This window comes from Carcharhinus amblyrhynchos, chromosome 4 (assembly GCF_965287045.1).
Source record: "Carcharhinus amblyrhynchos chromosome 4, sCarAmb.v2.hapA, whole genome shotgun sequence".
Classification (NCBI taxonomy): Eukaryota; Metazoa; Chordata; class Chondrichthyes; order Carcharhiniformes; family Carcharhinidae; genus Carcharhinus; species Carcharhinus amblyrhynchos.
Genome location: NC_137327.1, coordinates 18,344,130 through 18,367,838, shown reverse-complemented (window position 1 = coordinate 18,367,838; position 23,709 = coordinate 18,344,130). Strand labels below are relative to the sequence as shown.

The window sequence follows — 23,709 nt, the reverse complement described above, 5'->3', positions numbered from 1 at the left end:
CTACCCTTCTTTATCAACTTCTTTGTCATTCTTTGTTGACATTTAAACCTCTCCCAATCCTCTTCTCACCCACTACTCTTAGCTACTCTAAACGCATCCGCTTTTAATTTAACACTTTCCTTCACCTCCTTTGTTATCCACGGCTGATTACCTTTCCTCCTACGATCCTTTTTAACCATCGGAATAAATTTCTGCTGAGCACCAAGAAAGATCTCCTTAAAGATCCTCCACTGTTCCTCAGCAGACCTACCATCCAACACACTCCCCCAATCAACATTCGCCAATTCCTCTCTCATCCTACCATACTCCCCACTGTTCAAACAAAGGACACACGTCCGGGAACCCACTTTCTCCTCCTCCATCTGCATCAGAAACTCCACCATACAATGATCACTCTTCCCAAGAGGATCCCAAGACCCCAGAGCAAAGATTAAATTTCTTGATAAACTAATGATATGATCACCAATATCACTGAACGAGAGGGAAACAAACACATGTAGAAAAATAAAAGGAAGATTAAATAACTAACCAGGATAAAAATCCTCATTCTAGCAACATTCTTTGCATGTGATACTTGTCAAAGTACTAGAGTTAATTCTGCGCAGAGAAGAAGTAATTAATATTGGTTCCATATATTTTGTAGAAGATGGTTAAAAGAGAAGTAAAATTTGGAATAGACTTGTGGCTGAAGAGACAGATTAATGTATAAAATGTGTTTGTTGTTTGATCATGGGATATTAAGTTCTGTAAATGGAACAAACATTGATTTGAGCTCTTTTTTGACAGGAGGAGAATCGAAATCAGATGGAGAGGAAGCAGCAGATCGCCAAAGAGTTATCTGATTTAGTTGTATATTGCAGACCAGCAAAGTCTCGAGAATTCTTGGTGAATGGTAATTAACTCTCTGTGCAAAGGAGTCATCCTTTGGTAGATTTGTAACTAAGTATCTCTCATTTTCCCAGTTAGGCATTCGCTATCACTCCCATCAGAATTGTTTACCTGATATTTCCCACCTTCCTAGTACCAACTGAACAATAATGACACTATTGGTTAATTTGTACAGAGAAAGTTGTAACGATCCTTGTCACTATATTATTTTTGAGCAACTCGCAAAGTGCGACTGTACTGGTAATGCTGTGAAAAGGATAGATTTCCTTCCTTAAAGGACATTACTGGACCAGATGAGTTTTTCTGACAATTGCCAATCTGTCAGAAATTAATTCCAGATTTTTTTTATTGAATTCTAATTCCACCATCTGCCTGGCGGGATTTGAACCCAGGTCCCCAGAACATTAGCAAAGTTTCTAGATTAATAGTCTGGAAAAATACCATTAAGCCATCGCCTCCCCCAAACCCATTCCATATTAGATCATCGCCCATTACTCACCACTTGATATCAGATCATTGCCCATTGTGTACCAACTCGTATTGAATATTAGATTATTGCCTATGACACACCCACTCAAGTTTCATTACCATTGACTTCCTCCAAAGGTGAAAGCTCTGCCAACCTTGTAAGTGGAATAATCGTACTTTTAACTATAGAGGCATAAAGGAAGTGCAATATGAAAGGGGCGATATACATGTATAAAGGATGGATAGATATACCCAGTATATAGCGATTACTCACAAATATACCTTCTTTGCAGCTAAAGACAACACTGATTACAAAGAAATGAGATCATTTGCAGAGAACAAGGTAGAAACCATCCTCAAACAAAAGTCAAAAGAGTTTCGAGAATACAACCGCAAGCAACTCTCCAGAATTTATCCAAAAGGACAACGCATCGATTCTTCCAATTACGACCCAATTGTTCTTTGGCAACATGGATCCCAAATGGCAGCTCTGAATTTCCAAACCCCAGGTGCTTAACAGTTTTCATTATGAATCAGTTGACCTTGAGTTATTTTGATCCAATGTATTGCAGAATTAAACAACAAATGTTAGCAAGATGTATCTTTGAAGACCAGGTACAGTGACTTCGGGTTTTGCTCTGCCTATAGTAAATTTATGCTTATCTTCAAATACTACAAGTTGTAGGAGCAGAAGTAGGCTATTCGGCCCATCAACTCTGCTCTGCCATTCAATGAGATCATGACTGATCCTCAACTCCACTTTCCCACCTTATCCCCATAATCCTTGATTCTTTTACTGATTAAAAATCTGTCTATCTCAAATTAAGATGTGCCCTCTGTTGAGAACTGCACGTTTTTATGGTGCTCCCTTATTCTTTATGGAATGAGTTAAAAACTATCTTGGTGACAATTATTATATCAAATCTTCTGGTCTCCAGATCAGAGATGGACAGACATATGACTGAGGATGGGTGTCGGGACCCTGTGTATGTCTTGAGCGTACAAAATGCCCCAACCTTCACAGAGGAAGTGGCACAGTAGTTGGCACTGCTGCCACAGCACCAAGGACCCGGCTTCAATTCTGGCCTTGGATCTGTCTGTGTAGAGTTTGCTCTTTCTCGCCATGTTTGCATGGGTTTCCTCCGGATGCTCCAGTTTTCCTCCCACAGTCCAAAGATGTGTGGGTTAGGTTGATTGGCTATATTAAATTGACCCTAGTGTCAGGGGACTGTTGTGATTTCTTCAGACCCCGGCTTTCACAGAAATGCGCAGTGCTGTGTCCCTCGAGGAATTTCATTGGAGTGGAGTAGAATTGGGGAAGACAGTACATGCTGCATTTTTTTAACAGCATCAGCTGTTTAGTAAATTTAACCGTCCAGTCTCAGTGCTTGTGAATGGGTTGAGTAATGGGTAAATGGACAGTTACGGCAGTGGTTAAAGTGGGTGGATTGGTAAGTGAGCAGGTGGTAATGTGGCTAAAGTGGGTAAAGACATACACAGGGTCCTGACACCCATCCTCAGTCGTATGTCTGTCCATTTCTGATCTGGAGACCGGAAGATTTGATATAATAATTGTCACCAAGATAGTTTTTAACTCATTCCATAAAGAATAAGGGAGCACCATAAAAACGTGCAGTTCTCAACAGAGGGCACATCTTAATTTGAAGTTAGAATCCCTACAGTGCAGAATGAGGTCATTTGGCACATCAAGTCTGCACCGACCACAATCCCAGCCAGGTCCTATCCCCTTAACCTCAAACATCTATCCTGTTAGTCTCCCTTACACTAAGGGGCAGTTTATCATGGCCAATCAACCTAACCCACACATCTTTGGAGTGTGGGAGGAAACCAGCACAGCTGGAGAAAAGCCACGCAGATATGGGGAGAATGTGCAAACTCCACATAGATAGAGAACCCAGGGCTGGAATTGAACCTGGGTCCCTGGCGCTGTGAGGCAGCAGTGCTAACCACTGTGCCACCGTGCCACCCCAAGTTGCTTGTTGTGAATTATCTGTTGTTTCACATTGAACCCAGGCAAATTAAATCTCCCATGTTGTTTTGTTATCATTGCTTAATTTGTGCTGCTGGACCTTAGAATTATGCAACCCCAAAAGAAGCCATTCAGTCCATTAAGCCTATGATATCTCTTTGGAAGAACTATCCAAAAGCATGGTGCTCGCTTATCCTTTCCCCAGATTCCTGCAAATCTGTCCTTTGAACAAAATACTTTGAATGATAGGGGTAGACTGTATTAGCGTGAGTGAGAATAAGCCAAAGTTGCACTATGAAATACTATAGGTAGTTTCATAAATAAGTGACAATGGATGCAAAGCAGAAAATCAAACACTAAGTATTCAGACAAGATGAACACTGGACTAAAGCAATATTTTCAGTATCTTTGGGTAAAGGCTAATGAGAATGGTACAAGTATAAGTCCTGTTAAGTTTGATAAATGTCTTAATAACATCAGTTATGCTTGGGACAGTCAGTTAAGCCTGCATCAGGGTTCCATAATGTGAATTGTAATGTTTAGCTTCAGAGCTTAGATTTTCCTTTTGGTTATTGTGGGAGCAAGGAGAAACCTTAATCTTCTGTTTTAAAATGCTTTACTTGATTAATCAGCTCTGTCGTGGTGTTAAATGAGAGCACAAATTAGACGTGGCGTGTGAGATTGATGGAGGTAATTAACTTTTCTCATTCCATGTTTTGTTACGCACCCTTAATAGAATTTATAGAATTGTGGCTAGGACACGGTGTGTTGAAAATCTCCGAGCTTCATACTTATGGAGTGGAATTTAATTTCTCCCGAGGCATGTTTGAAGGTGGAAGAGAGGGTGGGAGGATGTAGGGTAGGTACCCCACCACCTTCCCGAACCTCTCTCTGTGTGGGATGGGTGGAGGGCAGCCATCCCACCTGTAGACCAATTGAAGCCCTTTAGCTACTTTAAGGGGTTCTTAGGCCTCATCCCTTCGCAGCCGGTTTTAACCAGCATACCATCCAGAGAGGCAAACCCTGACAGATTTCCAGTGGTTATCATGGGTGGTGAGGGTGGGGTGTGCGGTCCTTGTCCACAGGCCCTGCAGAAGGGACTTTGGTGGGGGATGGAGGCGGACCCCCCATTCCAATGTCCCTTTTACCCCCTGCCCTCAACTCCACCCTGGCTTCTGCCCCGCCTTGTCCATTTAGCCCCCTCTTCTGCGGCTCCTCACTACCACCCCAATTCCAGCAACTACCTAAAGATGTGTCACTGATCCCTCTTAGAGGCCCGAGTGATATACGAACAGTGGCTACCCCTCCCGTTGGGCTGCTGGTACTGGAGAGCTGCCCACCTGTGATTGGCCAGTTGGTCTCTGGGACGGGATTTCCACCCTAATGGGGGAGGCTTAATCCAACAGGAGGCCTGATGTTGTCCAGGTTAGGACCTGAATAGCATTGAATTAACATCAAGCCTCCCAGGGAGAAGTGATGTTGGGCTCCCTGTTCTCCAAAACTTCAGTGATAGTTATTGTGGGTGCAGACTCGATGGGCCGAAGGGCCTTTTCTGCACTGTCTGACTCTAGGTGATGGAGACTCTTGTCTCACACATTAAAATATTTTCAGTATCTGAGACAGAGCCATTTCAGGGTTTAGTCATAGAGTCATCATACCAAGCAGAAAAATCACTTCAGCCTATTAAGTCTGCATCGACAAAACCTATCACTAAAGGTGCGCTAATCGTATTTTCCTTCACTGTTCCCATATCCTTGAATATTAGGATATTTCAAGTGCTCATCCAAATATTTTTTAAGGGTGGTAAGGTTTCCAGCTTAACTACCTTCCCAGGCAATGCATTCCAGATTCCCACCACGCTCTGAGTGAAAAGGCTTTTTCTCAAATCCCCTTGAATTTCTGGCTCCTTACCCTAAAACTGTGGTCCCCATTGTGACTGACCCCTCAACCAAGGAGAACAGCTGCTCCCTGCTCGCCCTGTCCATACCCCTCATAATCTTATACACCTCGATCATTTCCCCCCCTTTGTCCTCTTTGCTCTAGAGAAAACAATCCGAGCCTATCTAGTCTTTCCTTCTAGCTGAAATGTTCCATCCCAGGCAGCATCTCCTCTGTGTACCGCCTCTAGTGCAGTCACATTGTTCCTATAGTGAGGTGTCCAGAGTTACTCAGTACTCCAGCTGTGGCCTAACCAACACTCTGTACACATTGCCTCCTTCCTCTTACAGTCTATACCACAACTGATAAAAGCGAGCGTCTACATTGTACCTAATACTGTAATTCAACAAATCATTTTCATTCCTCTGTTACAGATAAGCCCATGCAGTTGAATCAGGCTTTGTTTTCTATGAATGGGAGAACTGGTTATGTGCTACAACCTGAGGCTCTGAGGAGTGACAATTCAATTCAACACCGACCATATTCTGTGAAAATTAAGGTAAGGAAAGTGATTGAACAGTGGGATGTATTGTGTCATTCTCTGTTCAATAATAATACGCAAACACATAGATTAAAAGCTGGTCTGGTCAAACCTCCCAGTTCTAGGAATGACTGCTTAGTGCCAGGCATCACCTGAGCCCAAAAGACTCTGCACCGTGATTAAAGTTTCCACTTTTATTTTGATTATTGTTGGAAACAGGACAGGAGAAACATATTTCTTACGAAATTTTAGAATAGAACTTTATTGTCCACGCAGAAGTGGAAATTTGTTTTCACTTCCAGTAGAACATTTAATCACAGACATTAGTTTAAAAACAGTGAATATATGGACATGTTGGACCGAAAAGCTTGTTTCCATGCTGTAAACATCTATGACTCTATTTCATCTATATCTACGTTCATACATTTGTGCATATATATATTTGTGGGAAGGCCTAGTGGTCTTATCACTAGACTATTAATTCGAGACGAATTGTACGAATACTTGCAGAATAAAAATTTGCAGAGTGTTGGGTGGGGCAAGAACAGGGGAATGGGACAAATTGGAAAGCATTTCCATCGAGCTGGCACAGGCTGAATGGGCTGAATGGCCCCTTTCTGTGCTGTATCATTCTATACGAGAGTTAGAACCTATTTTCCAACCTATATAAAGTTCAGGCACACATTATTGATCAAATGGAGGAGTGTGCCACTGTGAAGACTTAAGGTTTATGAATGGCTCCCTAATACGTGCAGCAGTGACAGTGCCAACCTCATCATTTAGGCTGACTCTGTTTGAGAGATCATAAAGATGATCACGTGCGGAGTTTCTATCCTGACACCAGAGTAATGTCACATTTGCTGCACATTTGAAGCTCCATTAAAGTGATGTGAAAGCTGTAGTGTTAGCAAATCCTCAGCAAAACTTACAAAGTGACACGGCATTGGTTAAATTTACAAGGTGAGGCAGGTGTTTAAGTGAAACTGCACTACGACTGCAAAGTTCCTCAGAAGTCACTGTGTCCCCATCACAAGTGCAAAGGGCAATTGTGTAAATGATTCCTGGTGACAATTATAAAGTTCTTGCATCTTCATGCTGTATCTGATTTTACAATGCTGTTGATTGGATATCTGTTAGACATTCTGGTAATGTCTTTATTGTCCTCGCTGTCTCTGCAGCTTCTCGGTGCTCGCCATCTACCCAAGCCTGGCAGGTCTATCGTTTGCCCATTTGTAGAAATAGAACTGTGTGGAGCTGAGAATGAGAACAAGAAGTTTAAAACAGTGGTGATAAGTAAGTGTGTCCGCGGGGATGTGTGAAACTACATGTAGGGCAATGTGGAAACTATTTCAATCATTACCACACAATGTTCACTTCTGTGTTTGCTTTTTGATATCATTCTGAATAGTCTGTCTCGACGTTTGGATAAAATTACTTCAGTAACATGAATCAAAATTTAATTTGCCATGAGTGCTTTTTAAAAACTTGCCTAATATTTTGCAAGGCCTTATTTGCACAGAAATGGCAGCCACCAGATATTCATAAAGAACAAAGCAACCTGCACCAGCTTAAACATTCACTTTCCCGAGCACCATCACAAGGTGCCTGTAGTGTGTATCATCGTTAACAGGGCTCCTTCAATGTTCTCCCACACTAATCCCATCTTCATGTTTAAAAATCACCCTAATCATTGTTAAGGGTGAGAGGAGCGTGGGGAAGGGCTGTTGGGAATGAAAAGTAGGGTGTGAGGAAGAGCTGTCAAAGCACAGTGGAGGGGGAGTGTTGTCGGAGTGGGAGGGGGAGAGTTGTCGGAGTGGGAGGGGGAGAGTTATCAGAGTGGGAGGGGGAGAGTTGTCGGAGTGGGGAGGGGGAGTGTTGTCGGAGTGGGAGGGGGAGAGTTGTCGGAGTGGGAGGGGGAGTGTTGTCGGAGTGGGAGGGGGAGAGTTGTCGGAGTGGGAGGGGGACTGTTGTCGGAGTGGGAGGGGGAGAGTTGTCGGAGTGGGAGGGTGGAGTGTTGTCGGAGTGGGAGGGGGAGTGTTGTCGGAGTGGGAGGGGGAGAGTTGTCGGAGTGGAAGGGGGAGTGTTGTCGGAGTGGGAGGGTGGAGTGTTGTCGGAGTGGGAGGGGGAGTGTTGTCGGAGTGGGAGGGTGGAGTGTTGTCGGAGTGGGAGGGGGAGTGTTGTCGGAGTGGGAGGGGGAGAGTTGTCGGAGTGGGAGGGGGAGAGTTATCAGAGTGGGAGGGGGAGAGTTGTCGGAGTGGGAGGGGGAGAGTTGTCGGAGTGGGAGGGGGAGAGTTGTCGGAGTGGAAGGGGGAGTGTTGTCGGAGTGGGAGGGGGAGTGTTGTCGGAGTGGGAGGGGGGAGTGTTGTCGGAGTGGGAGGGGGAGAGTTGTCGGAGTGGGAGGGGGAGAGTTATCAGAGTGGGAGGGGGGAGTGTTGTCGGAGTGGGAGGGGGAGAGTTGTCGGAGTGGGAGGGGGAGAGTTGCCGGAGTGGGAGGGGGAGAGTTGTCGGAGTGGGAGGGGGAGAGTTGTCGGAGTGGGAGGGGGAGAGTTGTCGGAGTGGAAGTAACCAGATGACACAGGAACCTTCCTCCTCCCAACCTTTGGAATGCTTTTGTCAATTGCAGGATTCCCAAACTGCTGCTCAAACTGAGGAGTTGAAGATGCCACCTTAAGGTGGTTTGGTTCGACACCAGAGCGTCTTTTTATTTTCCTTATCATGTGGCTATACTAACAAATAAAAACAGAACAACTGCAAATGTGGAAATGACACTACCATCACTGAATTCCCCCACCATCAACATCCTGAGGATTATCACTGACCAGAAACTGATCTGGACTAATCATTTAAATAGTGTAACGACAAGAGTAGGAGATTAACATATCTCCTGACCTGTCCAATTGCCTGCATGCAGCTCCAATAACACTCAAGAGGCTTGACACAATCCTTAGCAAAGCAACCCATTTGACTGGCACCCTATCAACCACAAGCATTCAATCCCCTTACCACCAGCACACAGTGACAGCAGTGTGTACCATCTGCAAGATGCACAACAGGAACTTGCCACGGCTCCTTCAACAGCACCTTCCAAACATGACCACTACCGTGTAGAAGGGCAAGGACAGTAGCTGCCTCTTTATGTGTGTGTCTGAATATCAAACAGAAGTGAATGAAAAATCAATGGGTGGAATTTTCCCGCCCGGCCTGCCACAGGAAGCGTAGCGGGTGGGACAGAAAATTTGGTGGACCGTGCAACAGTCCATTGATCTCGGGTGGGAATTTCCAGCCTTGGGGTGAGCGTGGCCGGAAAGTCCCACCCAAGATCTCAACAGCACAAATTCTGAACTTTAAAAAAGGTAGCAGGTTAAACTGGTGGGCAGCAAAGATATCTCTTAAAGAATCTTTGTTACTACATGTTATTAACAATACATTTCATTACTTCTAAGAAGCCAAAATATGAGCATTAATGTAATGTGCTAAATAAAATGAGCCAGGAATGATAGAGAATTTAGGTATCTTGACATAAGTGAGTGATTTAAATCATCTTGTTTGCATTGCAGATGATAATGGCCTTAACCCAGTTTGGTCAGGAGGAGCGGAAGAAGCCGGTGAAGAATTTGTCATTCAAGATCCTTCTTTAGCTTTCCTCCGCTTTGTTGTGTATGAAGAGGACATGTTCAGTGACCCTAACTTTTTAGCTCATGCCACTTTTCCCATCAAGGGAATTAAAACGGGTTAGTTTTACAGATCAGAAACTCAGAACTTGCAGATCAGAAAAGGAGTCTTGTATATTTGACAGTGCAATAATAGTTTAACCAGATATAGCTGGGACAGATAGCTATCTTGGGGTGGGTGGCACAGTGACAGAGTGGTTAGCACTGCTGCCTCACAGCTCCAGAGACCCGAGCTGGATTCCTGGCTTGGGTCACTGTTTGTACGTTCTCCCAGTGTTGCGCTAGTTTCCTCTGGGTGCTCCGGTTTCCTCCCAGAATCCAGAAGACGTGCTGATTAGGTGCATTGGCCATGCTAAATTCTCCCGCAGTGTACCCGAGCAGGCACTGGAGTGTGGCGACTACGGGATTATCATAGTAACTTCATTGCAGTGTTAATGTAAGCCTACTTGTGACACTAATAAACTTTAAACCAAAAAGAAAATCTTGCTGAGTTAACCCAGGTTGCAAAAGAAAGCTGAGACAGTGTGTATTCAGCTTCTAATGGGCTGAAAGTTGCCCCATGCATGCACCAACAGCCATCCAGATGACTGTTAATTCTGTATTTTAATGAAGGGGAGGGCTCTCCAAACGTATCAAATTATTACTAAGTATCTGGGGTGTTGCGGTGCACGGATGCCTCACAGCACCATGGAGCCAGGTTCGATCCCCAGCTTGGGTTGCTATCTGCGCTGAGTTCCCCCCATGTCTGCATGGATTTCCTCCGGGTTCTCCAGTTTCCTTCCACGGTCCGAAAGACGTGCTGGTTAGATGCACTGGCCATGCTAAATTCTCTCTCAGTGTACCCAACCAGGCGCCAGAGTGTGGCAACTGGGGAATTTTCACACTAAAAGTTATTTGAATTTTCTGAATATGAAGCAAGCTGAGCTTTAGTTTCAATAACACTGGAATTAATTTCCATAGAGTTTTAGTGTCGGTTTGTCAGTGTAATTGGAATGCTCGTACAGTCTAATGTTGAGGAGTTTGAACATTCTGTAAATGCTTATTTTCCATCTTTCCAGGTTATCGATCGGTTCCTCTTAAAAATGGTTACAATGAAGATATAGAATTAGCAGCTCTTTTAGTCCAATGTGAAGTGAACCAATTAGTGGTAAATAATATCTATTTTTATTTGCTTCTGTCTTAACGAATGTTAATATTCAACCTGGTACCTGAAACATTTATTACTGAGCTCATGAATTCATTTCAGTGTTTTCCAAGATGGCCAAACCCAGCTGGGGGTGTTGAAAGGGAAAAAAAACTTGCTTTTATATAGCACCTTTCATGGCCTCAACACATCTGGAGGCATTTTAAAACCAACAAAGTACTTTTGAAATCACGGAATCACCATCATTAAAGTGCAGAAGGGGGCCATTCAGCCCATTCGCCAGGAACCTGCTGTCCCCTTTCTCCACAGAACGGGAGTAGGCGAGGAACAGACAACGGAAATGCCGGTTGACCTCGGGTGGGGATTTCTGGTCTGGCCTGAGTAAGGCCACAAAATCCAGCCCATCGTGTCTGCACCAGCTCTTCAAACGAGCATCGAGGCTGGAATTCCCCGATGTTGTCACTGTGCCGGTGCGAACGGAAAAACTAGCGCTCAGCCAAATCTCCGTTCACTGCCAAGGGCTGGGTCAGCGCATTCCAGTCCGTGACTGCCTACCGACTGCATTTTCACCTTATCCCTGCACATCGCTTCCATTCAAATAATCATCTAATTCCCCGATTGAACCTGCCTCCACCACACTTCCAGGCTGTGTATTCCAGACCTGAGCCACTCGTAGTGTGAGAAGGTTTTTATCTCACATCACGGCTGCGATTCTCCCATCCGCACCCGCCACTTTTCTGGCAAGTCCAACAGAGAGACATGTGTTTGCGGCCTTGAATGGGGATTTGCACATGCGCGGGGAATGCATGCGCAGCTCCCAGAGCCGGCCAGACCACACTGAAAACCGGCAGGAAGGCAGATAAGTCATTTAAATCTTTTTAAAATCTATTTTAAATGTGTAGATTTGTTAAGTATCAGGAGTGTTGGGGGAGCTAGCGGGAGACCCCGCCGGAATGAAACGAGGTGGGGGGGCGCAATCGGGGCCTCCAAGGGGACAGGCAGCAGGGGCTGGTGCCCCCTGGGATTGGGCACCCCGGCATTGCCAACCTGTGCCCCTAGCACTGCCCAAGGGGCAAAGTGTGCATGCCCATGGGGCACCTTGGCACTGTCCACCAGGCATTGGGCAGTGCCAAGGGGATGGGGCCTATTGTGGGAAGGGCCTAGGTGCGATTGATGAGGGTGGGGGGGTTCCCGCTGTCACTCTGCATTGGGATCGATCTGGGATGGAGCGGTGGGGGGAGGCAGCGAATGGGGCACACTGGGGTGGGAGGATCTGCGGGGGGAGGGTGGGCTGCCTCTGGGGGGATCTGCCAGGTAGGGGGTTGGGGGGGGTGTCAGTGGGAGGGGGTAGGGGGTCTGCCGGGGGAAGAGGGGGTGGGAGGATTGCCACTGATATTCATGACTGGGATCTCTTAAGTGCATAGAGTGCGGAGATTCAGATGAGAAGCGGAACTGTCAGACCTGTCGCGATCGAGAACATTTTCCCGCCAATTCAGTACTTCTGGGAAAATCACCCCCCACATTTGCTTTTTTGCAAATTGCTTAAAACACAAGGATATAAACTGTGCATCAGTGTAGGTTTGATGGGCCGAAGGGCCTGGACCTGTGCTGTTTATTCTTTGTTCTATATGCCCTTGTGATCTTGACCCTTTTTACAAGTGGCTACGTTTTTCCCTGTCTACTCCATCCAGCCCCAGTGTAGTCACTGTTGTAATTCAAGGATAGGAAAGAGACCAAGGAGTGGATTTTCATCTTCCACACCTGGGGATGCAGATCGGATGCACTTTACAGAATGTCTAATTTTCATTGCATTGATTTCAACAGAATAAAAATCCAGTCAGACTTTACAGAAGGTGTGTAATTCTCCCCCCTACACTGAATTACTGTTCAGGATGTGAATAGTCCACAGTGATTCATGCATAAGAAACATAGTTAGATGGGGAGAGAGCGCAAGTTCTAACATAGGATTTGCATTTTTATTCAAAGATTCATGATCCAAATTAATATAACTAACATAGAATATAAAAATGATTAACTAATAGACAAAATACAAATGACAATGAGGCACCTTTCAGCAAGAGTGGAAAGATAGCCGTTAACATATGGAGTATGATTAATATTAATATCTTTGCTACTGATATTTTCCTCCTAATGAGAATATTGCATTCTTTCAGGATGTTGCACATTACTCTGGCCTGTTCAGTTAAAACACTTAAATGTAAAATACAAAACTCTCCTCCATTTAACTTTGATTTGAAGTCAGTGTGAATTAGGGCTTCTGAGTTGCTTCTGAAGTTCAGGCCCAGTGGATCTAACATAAGGGTCAATGTGCTATTAGTCTAGAAAATATTATTGGTAACAGCACAGCACAAGTGCTAAATGCATTCCTTAGCTCACTATTTCAACATAGGCATTATTTTCAGCAGATCCAGTAAAATCTACTGAAATATTATATCAATGTATTTGTCCACTAATATTGCCAAAAGTTGAGATCAATGAGTAGCTAAATTGTTCAGAGGCTGGGATACACTTACTAAGTTCATCTATTCATTTGTTTTCAAGAATTTCCTACTTAATACCATTTCCACTTAATCAATACTCACCACTGTATTTATTTGCCTTGTTTTGTTTTATCTTTAACTGAGAAGGATAATAATCACGTGAATAAAATCAAATCCATCATTATTAAAAATACAGAATGATAATAACATGTACATTCAGGGTTCGGTAAGAATCCCTGATAGCCACTAAATATGCCTGTGCATCAGTCAATAATTTCGACAGTCCAAGCAGCAGAGGAGTGAATCAATAGAAAAAAAAATAAGTCAATTAATTACGGTAGTAAAATGCAAGAACTTAAATTTCAGTGAGTCAGATTTCACAGTGGCACATTGTTTAGCACTGCTGCCTCACAGCGCCAGAGACCCGGGTTCAATTCTGGCCTCGGGTGACTGTCGTTGTGGAGTTTGCACATTCTCCCTGTGTCTGAATGGGTTTCCTCTGGGTGCACCCAAAGATGTGTGGGTTAGGTTGATTGGCCATGATAAATTAGTGTCAGGGGAATTAACAGAGTAAACACATGGGGTTATGGGGATAGAGCCCGGATGGGATTGTTGTCGGCGCAGGCTTGATGAGCCAAATGGCCTCCTTCTGCACTGTAGGGATTGTATTCTGTTCTATTTCATATTCCAGAATCATAGAATGCCTACAGTGCAGAAGGAGGCCATTGGGCCCATCACATCTGCACCAACTCTCCAACTGAGCATCTTACCCAAGCCCTGCCCTCGTAACCCCACCCTAACCACACATCTTTGGATACTAAGAGGCAATTTACAATGGCCAGTTCACCCAACCTGCACGTGTTTGGACTGTGGGAGGAAACCGAGGCATCCAGAGGAAACCCACATAGACTTGAAGAGAACTACAAACGCCACACAGTCACCCAAGGGTGGAATTGAACGCGGTTCCCTGGCATTGTGAGGCTAGCAGTGTCAACAAAAAAACTTTAAAACTGTTTATTATTTGTCTACGTTTGTGTCCTACCTTATATGATGAGGGAAACCACCACAATAAATTTAGCACAAGAAAATGTATTTATTCTTTTGCAGTGCTATTAATTTAACAATCAATCTCATTCTATCCTGGTGTGAATTCAGGACCTTGTGAAATGGAGATCATTTTCTCCTGTAAAGAAACGACACTCTTGGGAAATTATCCACCTAAAATAAACACATGATGTAGAATTAGTGTTAGGCTATTTATGTTATTCTGCTGTCCCATAACCACATACTTGAAATATGACCATATGACTTTTAGCTGGATTGGACTAATTCCATTAAAAACATTTTATTTGATTGTCACAGGAAGGTGAAGAAGAACTTTACTCTTCACGTCAGCAGCTACGGCAGCGGCCGGTGGAAGGGTTATACGATACTGCTCCAGTTAGAGCACGGACTATAGAGGGTTTATACAGTAGCAGTGCACCCCGTCAACGACAATTTGACTCAATGTTATACGACTCTCACGTAACACAAACCGGAAGGTGTGGAGGACCGAGGGATCAGCTGCCGGAAGTTCCAAAAAGGCGGTAAGTATATGAAAACTGTAACCCTGAGTTTCTAAGAAACTAGTGAAAGGGTGATCACTGATCTCTTGCAGACGGTTTTGCTGATGATTCAGACTTGCTTGTGTTAACAAAAAACTGTAACAGGCTTTATTTCTTAACCAATAAGGGAATTAAGGGTTATGGGGAGTGGGCGAGTAAGTGGAACTGAACCCACTATGAGATCAGCCATGATCTTATTGAATAGCGGAGCAGGCTCGAGGGGCTAGATGGCCTACTCCTGCTCCTATTTCTTATTTCTCAAAATGACCTTAGTAGCCTTCCTGTTCTGTTAGCCCCAACAATGTGGTGGGCACCATTTGGAAAGGGATGTGCCCTTGTTTAAGTTTAGGTTTATTTATTAGTGTCACAAGTAGGCTTACATTAACACTACACTGAAGTTACTGTGAAAATCCCCTAGTTGGCGCACTCTGGCACCTGTTTGGGTACGCTGAGGGAGAATTCAGCATGGCCAATACACCTAACCAGCACATCTTTCGGACTGTGGGAGGGAACCAGGGCACCCGGACAAAACACCTGCAGCCACGGAGAGAACATGCAAATTCCACACAGACAATGTCCCAAGCTGGGAATCGAACACGGGTCCCTGGCACTGGGAGGCAGCAGTGCTAACAACAGTGCCACTGTGCCACCCAAAGTGTCGGCCAGCTTCAGGAAGTAGGTCTGCCCTTTAATATCCCAGGTCCCCGACTGTCTATTTAAGTTGGAACTGTGCCCTGTATGCTCTGATTAAGTCCACAGGTAATTGCTTTTCTTAGCTTATTTGGTACCAAGTCTGACATTCTTCTTCTGAGGTAGCCAGAGAGAGAGAAAAAAGAGTGCCCCCATAGAAATGAGATGGCCCATTGCCACTCTGGGTACCTGCTCTGAAAAAGTAAACCTCATCACCCTGTGCCCTGCTGCCTCCTCTCCCTCCCCTTCCACTCTGGTGAGATTGGTTCTGTTTGGCACTCTGCTTTGTCGATGTGAAGAATGTCCATAACATTGCCGTGGTTACGGGCAAACATTCAGCATTCAGTGAGCAGCCACCCAAATAGTCAGAACCACTTGATTCCCTTTTTTAAAAGTTGTGTCATGAACCACTACAGTCCAAGTGGTAAGTATCCCACTGTGCTTTCAGGAAGGGAGATCCATGATGTTGTCTCCTTGCCATAAATTTGTTTTAACTTCAATTACATTATAAATAAAAGTATGTAGATATGAATGCACAAATTACGTTTTTTCTATGATGTTTGCTGCTGGCTTTATCAATATGGAATCTGCATTTAATTCCTCATCAGGTTTTACCCTGATATGTTCCCTTCTATGTTGTTCACAAAGATACTTGATAACTTTTTAATCAAATGAATTGTAAACTGCGTACCTACTTAGGTTTAAAACTAATGTGCGGAGGAATACATCGGCATCTGTATCTTCAGCCTCTCAATATTACTAATTTCATTTCTGTGCAAAGTGCAATTATACTGAAGCAAAGATTTGTGGTCAGCTGCACGTGTCTGGTTATTATGACCTCAAATTGTGTAACCATACAACCCAATGAAAAGTCTTTAGGTGTTCTGAATAGGAGTTCAGCAATGTGAAATGCAGTCTTCTCATAGAAACATGGAAACCAGAAGCTGGAATAGGCCATTTGACCCTTCAAGCTTGCTCCCCCATTCATTTTGATCATGGCTGATCATCGCATTAAATATCCTGATCCTGCTTTTCCTCCCATAACCCTTGGTCCTTAAGCCCCTAATTTCTTGAAATCAGACAACGTTTTGGCCTCAACTACTTTCTATGGTGGTGAATTCTACATTTTCACCACCCTCTGGGTGAAGAAATTTCTCCTTGTCCATCTTTCATCTATCTAACCTTATTCCACATAAGTTATTTACATAATCTGTATTATTGTAATAGGATTTCATTGCACCCATGCACAGCACACTGTTTCATGGTGGAACAACATTGAATATTCAAATGAGCTTGAATCATATGGAGCAAAGGCTCATTCAGCCCAACATACCCATGCCGTCTTTCTGAAGAAGTCACCAATTGGTCCCACCATGGTCCTGCACTTCTTCCGATTTTAAATATTTCACCTTTGAAAGTTCTTACTGAATCTGCATCCACTACCCTTTCAGGCAAGCATTCCAGATCATGGCCTGAATTGTACACTCCCCCCACTACTGGGCGTATAGGCGGGACAAGTATGAAACTGCAAGGGACAGGATTGCCTCCACATTCCCACCTACCCTGACCACACAGTGATTTTAAACTAGGGTGGACCCCATTCCCCTTAAGTGCGGAAGGTCAGAAAGACTCAAAATTAGATCCCAGGTAGGAAGGGGAGGGTGAATGAGTGAGATCTCCTACTCCCCCTCCCCCACTGAGAGGGGATCGCATAGAAACTTATAAAATTCTAACAGGATTAGACAGGGTTCAGAAAGAATGCTCCCAATGGTGGGGGAGTCCAAAACTAGAGGTCATAGTTTGAGGATAAGAGGTAAACCTTTTAGGAATGAGGTGAGGAGAAATTTCTTCACCCAGAGAGTGATGAATGTGTGGAATTCACTACCACAGAAAGCAGTTGAGGCAAAACATTGTGTGATTTCAAGAAGAAATTAAATATAACTCTTCAGGCTAAAAGGGGTCAAGGGATATGGGAGGAAGGCGGGATCAGGATATTGATTTGATGGTCAACCATGGTCAAAACGAATGGCAGAACAGGCTCAAAGGGCTGAATGGGCTTTTCCTGCTTCTATTTTCCATGCAGTTCTCTGTCTTCCCAGCCTTCAGACACCTTATACTTGCCTATTCCTGCAGCTATGGCACTTAGGCTGAGGCAATTGCTTTTCATCCCAGTAGAGTGCTGTCGCTGCAGGGACTGAAAGACAGATTAGCCAGTAGCTCTGTAAAGTGGGACTTCCACCCAAGTGAGGGACAGAAGTCCCGTCTGCAGCCAATCAAAGCTCATTTGAGTATATATTGGCTGCAGGGCAGGTAGAGTTGGCAGGGATGGCATGCCTCCACCATCCAAAAAATTCAGGCCCGTAATAAATTTCTCTTCATCCCCCCCTCCCTTCGCCTCCCACCTCGCCCCCTTCACTGACCTGCCAGTTGTTTTAAACCTGTGAAGTCTGTGTCCTCAAGTTACTGACCCTCTTGCCAAGGGCAGCATGGTGGCACAGTGGTTAGCACTGCTGCCTCCCAGCGCCAAGGACCCGGGTTCAATTCCGGCCTTGGATCACAGTGCCAAGAACCTGGCTTATTCCGGCCTCGGGTCACTTTCTGTGTGGAGTTTCTCCTCGTGCCTGCAAGGGTTTCCTCCGGGTGCTCTGGTTTCCTCCTACAGTCGGCAGATGTGCAGGTTAGATTGATTGGCCATGTTAAATTGACTCTAATGTCAGGTGGATTAGCAGGGTAAATATGTGGGGTTACATGAATAGGTCCTGGGTAAGATTATGGTCAGTGTAGATGAGCCAAATGGCCTCCTTCTGCTATGATTCAGTGAAACAGTTTCTCCCTATTTGCTCTTCCAGAATGCCCCATAATTTTGAACATCTTCATAAAATATCCCTTTAACCTTCTCTACTCTAAGAACAAGGCCAACTTTTCTTCATCCTTAAAAGGAGAAACACTATTGTCATTTGCGGGGTAGAGATTGTGAGAATTTTGAAATTGTTTTACGTTTGATCCTTTGCTGAATGTTTATGGTAATGAGCTTCCGAAGCCTAAATTAAATAACTAACAAAGAGATTTTCTGCTGTTTTCCTTTTTCAGAGGTAAAGACAGGGAAAAGAGACCTGCCAATAGCACCAAATTTTATACATGAAAGAAGGTGGGCCTTTGCCATCCGTCCCTGATGCCAGGATGAATGTCAATGCATATTAAAAAGGATGGCTAAGAGATCAGCAAAGTTCGAAGTCACTTGTTAAAAGCAGACCAATACATTTATTGCACTATACTTGGTTATTATTTCTGTCAGGCAAGTGCGATCATGGAAAATAGTGAAAAATGTTGACTATCTTCCCACTTTCATAAAGCTGTTTCTTTTCCCTCCTGATTTAATGGCCTATTGACACTGAAGACTTTCAAAGAAATCCGTCCTCCAACAGTCAGTCAATTAAAACATCTCACACGCAATGTTAAGAAAAAGCTCATGAGGATTCGGTGTAACTGTAGAATCTAATGGAGTGCAGTTCTATCCCCTTATGAAATGGCCTTTGTTCTTTCAAATCAATGTTGTTCTTCTGTGAAGCTGAGTTCATTTATCAAATCTGAACTCCGGAAACAACAAGTAAGAAGAACACAGGGCCCAAGACATCAAAGTTATTGCTGATTACCCTTGAGGTTTAACTATTAAAACGAAACTAAGTAAACTGTTTTACTGAGATCTGAATAGATGTCAAGAACGTCGACTAACTTCATAGATTACATATCATGTAGCAGGTTCACACAAAATTGAAAACGTGTTACTTTTATTGTTGTTTGATCCCTTTTACCAATTCAAAAACTGGTCTTGGGAAGGGACATGACATGAGTTTAGATGTTCGTTGATAATGAAAATTAATTGATGCCTTTGTATGATGCAGAAAAAGATAAACCATTGGGGCCTTTTGTACAATGGTACAGTACAAAAGGCCCCAATGGTTTATCTTTTTCTGCATCATACAATGGCATCAATTAATTAATACCATTGTACAGTACAAAACCAGAGAAATGGCAATCCTAGCAACTGCTAAAATATTGCTTTTATTCATTGAAATGTTACCTAAGCTTCACTAGGTTCAGTGCAATATGATGGACAGAATCGCTATGATCACAGTTTGCACAATAGGATTGCAGCACATCTCTACAACAGTGGAGAGGCAGTGACATAGTGATATTGTTACTGGATTAATGACCCACGGAAATTCTCTCGGGACCCACATTCAAATCCCATCACAACAGATGGTGAAACTTGAATTGAATTAAAACCGTTATTGATTTTTGTGAAAAAAAATCTGATTCTTTAATGTCCTTTAGGGAAGGAAATCTACCATCCTTGCCTGGTCTGGCCTACAGATCCACAGCAAAGCGGTTGACTTTTAATTGCCCCTGCAAAAGCAATTAGGGATGAGCAATAAATGCTGGCCCAGCTGTCGATGCCTACATCCCATGAAAGAATTTTTTAAAAACACTGCAATATACTAAAAACTCAGATCATGATTCCATCGCTGAAGGAAACGGACAACAGTCCTGTATGATATAATTTATCTTCAAGGTTATGAATGCTAATTAGTGCATTACAAGCCATAGTGATTTTTTTTATTGAACAGATAGCATCATAAGACTGAGGTGGAAATTCATAGCACCAAACATCAGCCATATTAAAAGTTTCAATGTTTCTGTCCAGAAAGCCAACTGCCTTTTTGTATTTACAAGCCTCCATGTACATATTAGTTTATAGCTCCATGCTAAGTTATGAGTTTTTTTTTCCCTTTTACAGTGAAACATTTTCTAAAGGTGTGGTGACTGACCCTTTCAGGGCAACACAACAAAGTATCTGATTCCTGATTGGTCACCCAGTTCAGGTGATTCTTATTCTGCTGTGCCCCTGTTAAACCCCCAGCAGTGATTCCCCAATCTGAGTCCCAATTGGTCACCCAGACCAGGTGACCTCTCCTTTGCTTGTGTTGTCCTTAAAGAGGCAACCGTCACAAAAAACTTTTCTATTTTACATTTGCTTAACTTAAACTGTCATTCAAAGCTTCAAAACTCCCCTGCTAGCAATATTACTCCTCAGTATAAATGTATTTCAAACGGTACGTTATTAATATTGCGCAGTTAGTTGATCTCCGATGGAAGAAGACACATTGTGAACAATCTATCTAGACTTTTGGATAATTTATTCAACTTCAAAATATCCTTCTCTTGCCTAATGCTAAAATGTTTTCTGTTATTTAACATGGACAGTGACGTGTTTGTGGCTCGTGATATATTTTCTGATGAATGTTGCTATATTTTCTCCCTGAAAAGCCTGTTATAATTATAAGAAGCCTATTTTGGAATTCGTCCTGCCACCTTGAAGTTAAAAGCAAGAAGGAAAGCACTGCAGCAGTTAATTGTAGTACTGTTTTTTCAGGAGTTTGTGAGTTCCCGTGCACACACATTTTGTCTTTCTCTGTAATATACAATAGGTCTGCGTACGTCAGACAAATCTGTGATGCTTTCTTTGTGAAGCCACAATGCCACCTCATATTTGCACACTGTGACTAGTATTCGTGCTAAGTGACCAGAGGAAATGTGCCCTGCAAGTATATATGAAAACTAGATTCTGTAGCTTTGTAGAGGACCTCCAGCCACAAAAAGGGAAATTATTTTCTAATTAAAAATCCAAATCACAGTTGAAGAATTGCTAGTCTCATGTACGTATCGTACATACATTTCTTTTTAAAAGTTTTTACTGTGCAACTACACGTGACTTTTTCCACGATATATATTTGTGGCATTGTCTTCATTATAAAACAAAATGCTTTTAAGTTATTTGTCCTATGTATATGTTACGTATAAATGTGCTGTGTAATTATCGGGAATGTATTTTTGTCAACTTGAAATCCAAATTATCACAATGAAATCCAATCAAAGTAGTGGAAAAGATATGTAGAATTTTTATATGTTTGCAAAATTATAGAAGCCATTTAGCTAATTACTCTTCTGGACTTATTTTAGTTTTTGCATTAGAAACAACTTTTTTTAAAGTAGCATTTTTAAGGGTGATAGTTTGAGATTTATAATGTGAAATTTAATGGCTGTTCAATACTGACAAATAATGTGTGCCAAGTTGATGCAGGAGATACTGTTTATTGTTTTCTTGTTTTAAGCTAAATTTAATTTGAGGAGTGCAACTCCAACTCTTTCCTGTATTGTGTCAAAAAACTATAGGGGAGGTGATGGATTAGTGGTATTATTGCTAGGCTATTAATCGAGAAACTCATTTAACTTTCTGGGGACCCGGGTTCAAATCCCACCATGGCAGATGCTGGAATTTGAATTCAATAAAAATTATGGAATTAAGAATCCACATGAAACTATTGTCAATTGTTGGAAAAATCCATCTGGTTCGCTGATGTCCTTTAGGGAAAGAAATCTGCCATCCTTACTCTACATGTGACTTCACACCCTCAGGAGTGTGGTTGACTCTCAGCTGCCCTCTGAAATGGCCTAGCAAGCATTCAGGTCAAGGGCAACCAGGGATGGGCAATAAATGCTGGCCAACCAACAATGTCCATGTCTCACAAAATTAATTTAAAAAGAGACTGCAAATACAGTCCTTAGAAACATAGAAATTAATATTAAACATAAAACAGACAATGCAATATATATTTTCCTTAAGTATCTTCTTGAACATTGTCCTGAAAAGATTTGACTGGCAAATTCTGCAATTGTTGAATGTCACTATTTTTAATTCCATAGAATTAAAATATTAAAATAGAATTAAACTAAAGTAGAACCATAGAATCCCTGCAGTGCAGAAGGAGGCCATTCGGCCCATTGGATCTGCACCAACACAGTCCCACCCAGGCCCTATCCCATAACCCCATGTCTTTTCTCTGCTGATTCCCCTGACACTAAGGGGCAATTTAGCATGGCCAATCAACTTAATCCGCACACCTTTGGAATATGGGAGGAAATCAGAGGAAACCCACGCAGACATGGGGAGAACATGCAAATTCCGCACAGTCACCTGAGGCTAGAATTGAACCCGGGTCCCCAGTGTTGTGAGGCAGCAGTGCTAACCGCTGTGTCACCGTGCTGCCCACCATTCTGCAAGCTAATGTCACTGAATTCTAAGATAATGTTTATTCCAGCATTTCAAAAATAGAACTAAGAATCACACACTATTTGCTGATTTCATTAATAGGGTTGAACGGAAGTTGATGAATTTTCACCTTAGTATCTCAATTTTCAAAATGCTGTGAGCCTGAGGCATTCACTGCAGAGATTAATGTGAAAAATATTTAGAACTGTTTTCCTCATCCCCAATTTGAGTGCACATAGTTGATGTTGAGATCCTGTTTATTGAAATAAGATTTTAGCAACTATTATTCAAGCTGAATATTGAGGAAATAACTCATATTGTACAAAATGCTAACTAAGTGTAGTATGTTCAGGGAGACATGCTGGAATAGATATACCAACTTAGAATCACAGAATCCGACAATGCAGAAGGAGGCCATTCAGCCCATCGTGTCTGCACCGACCACAAACCCACCCAGCCCCTATCTGCATAATTCCATGCATTTACTCTAGCTAGTCCCCTGACACTAAGGGAAAATTTAGCATGGCCAATCCACCTAACCCGCACATCTTTGGATGAGAAACCAGAGTACCTGGTGGAAACGCACACAGAACGTGCAGATTCCACACAGATAGTGACCCAAGCTGGGAATCGAATCTGAGTCCACTGCTGTGAGGCAGCAGTGCCTGCCACCCGTGCTGCCTCGGTATAACTTGCAGTATAAATAGATGAGATAGCATACTGTTGCAGATATAAGAATCCATATGCATGACCCAAAGAAAAACTGCGATTCTAGAAACCTGAAACTACAAATGTTGGAAAGACACAATAAGTCAGTCGGTATGTAATAAAGGATATACACCAAAAACTGCACAACTTGTAATTTCTCTTCACAAATAGAGTTCTAGAGTTATTTTCAGTATGTTCTGTATTTCAGTACACACGCATTGGTGTTATTTTCCTTACCTGTCCAGTTTTTCATTAAAATACATTAAAAATGTTTTATTTTAAGAATGCAATTGAGGTATACACGCTGCCTGTGAAAGAATTCGGTTCTAAATAAACATCCAGGAATGCAGATAACTTTGTGTTTAAAACATAATGCCTTTGAACCAAAGGAAATTGTCAAATAACTGTATTTATATTGTTCTTCATTTTGTACTATTTGACTCATTTGTTGTTTCCTGTTACTTCAATTAATGTATATTTTTGTAGTGTTTTAACCATTTAGGATGGGCTATTCT

General features: G+C 42.8%; 1 protein-coding gene across 1 annotated transcript in view; it reads left to right on the top strand.

The window, feature by feature from the left end:
- The window catches only part of plcg2 (phospholipase C, gamma 2), a 163,862-nt gene extending 144,571 nt beyond the window's left edge, over positions 1-19,291 (top strand). Inside the window, exons 25-32 of the mRNA XM_080186761.1 lie at positions 787-892; positions 1,650-1,865; positions 5,659-5,783; positions 6,944-7,058; positions 9,323-9,496; positions 10,495-10,583; positions 14,444-14,667; positions 18,466-19,291. Of these exons, the coding sequence (XP_080042887.1) occupies positions 787-892; positions 1,650-1,865; positions 5,659-5,783; positions 6,944-7,058; positions 9,323-9,496; positions 10,495-10,583; positions 14,444-14,667; positions 18,466-18,517 (1,101 nt within the window). The 3' untranslated portion in view covers positions 18,518-19,291. The remainder of the gene's footprint in view (positions 1-786; positions 893-1,649; positions 1,866-5,658; positions 5,784-6,943; positions 7,059-9,322; positions 9,497-10,494; positions 10,584-14,443; positions 14,668-18,465) is intronic.
- The last annotated feature ends 4,418 nt before the right edge of the window (positions 19,292-23,709 follow it).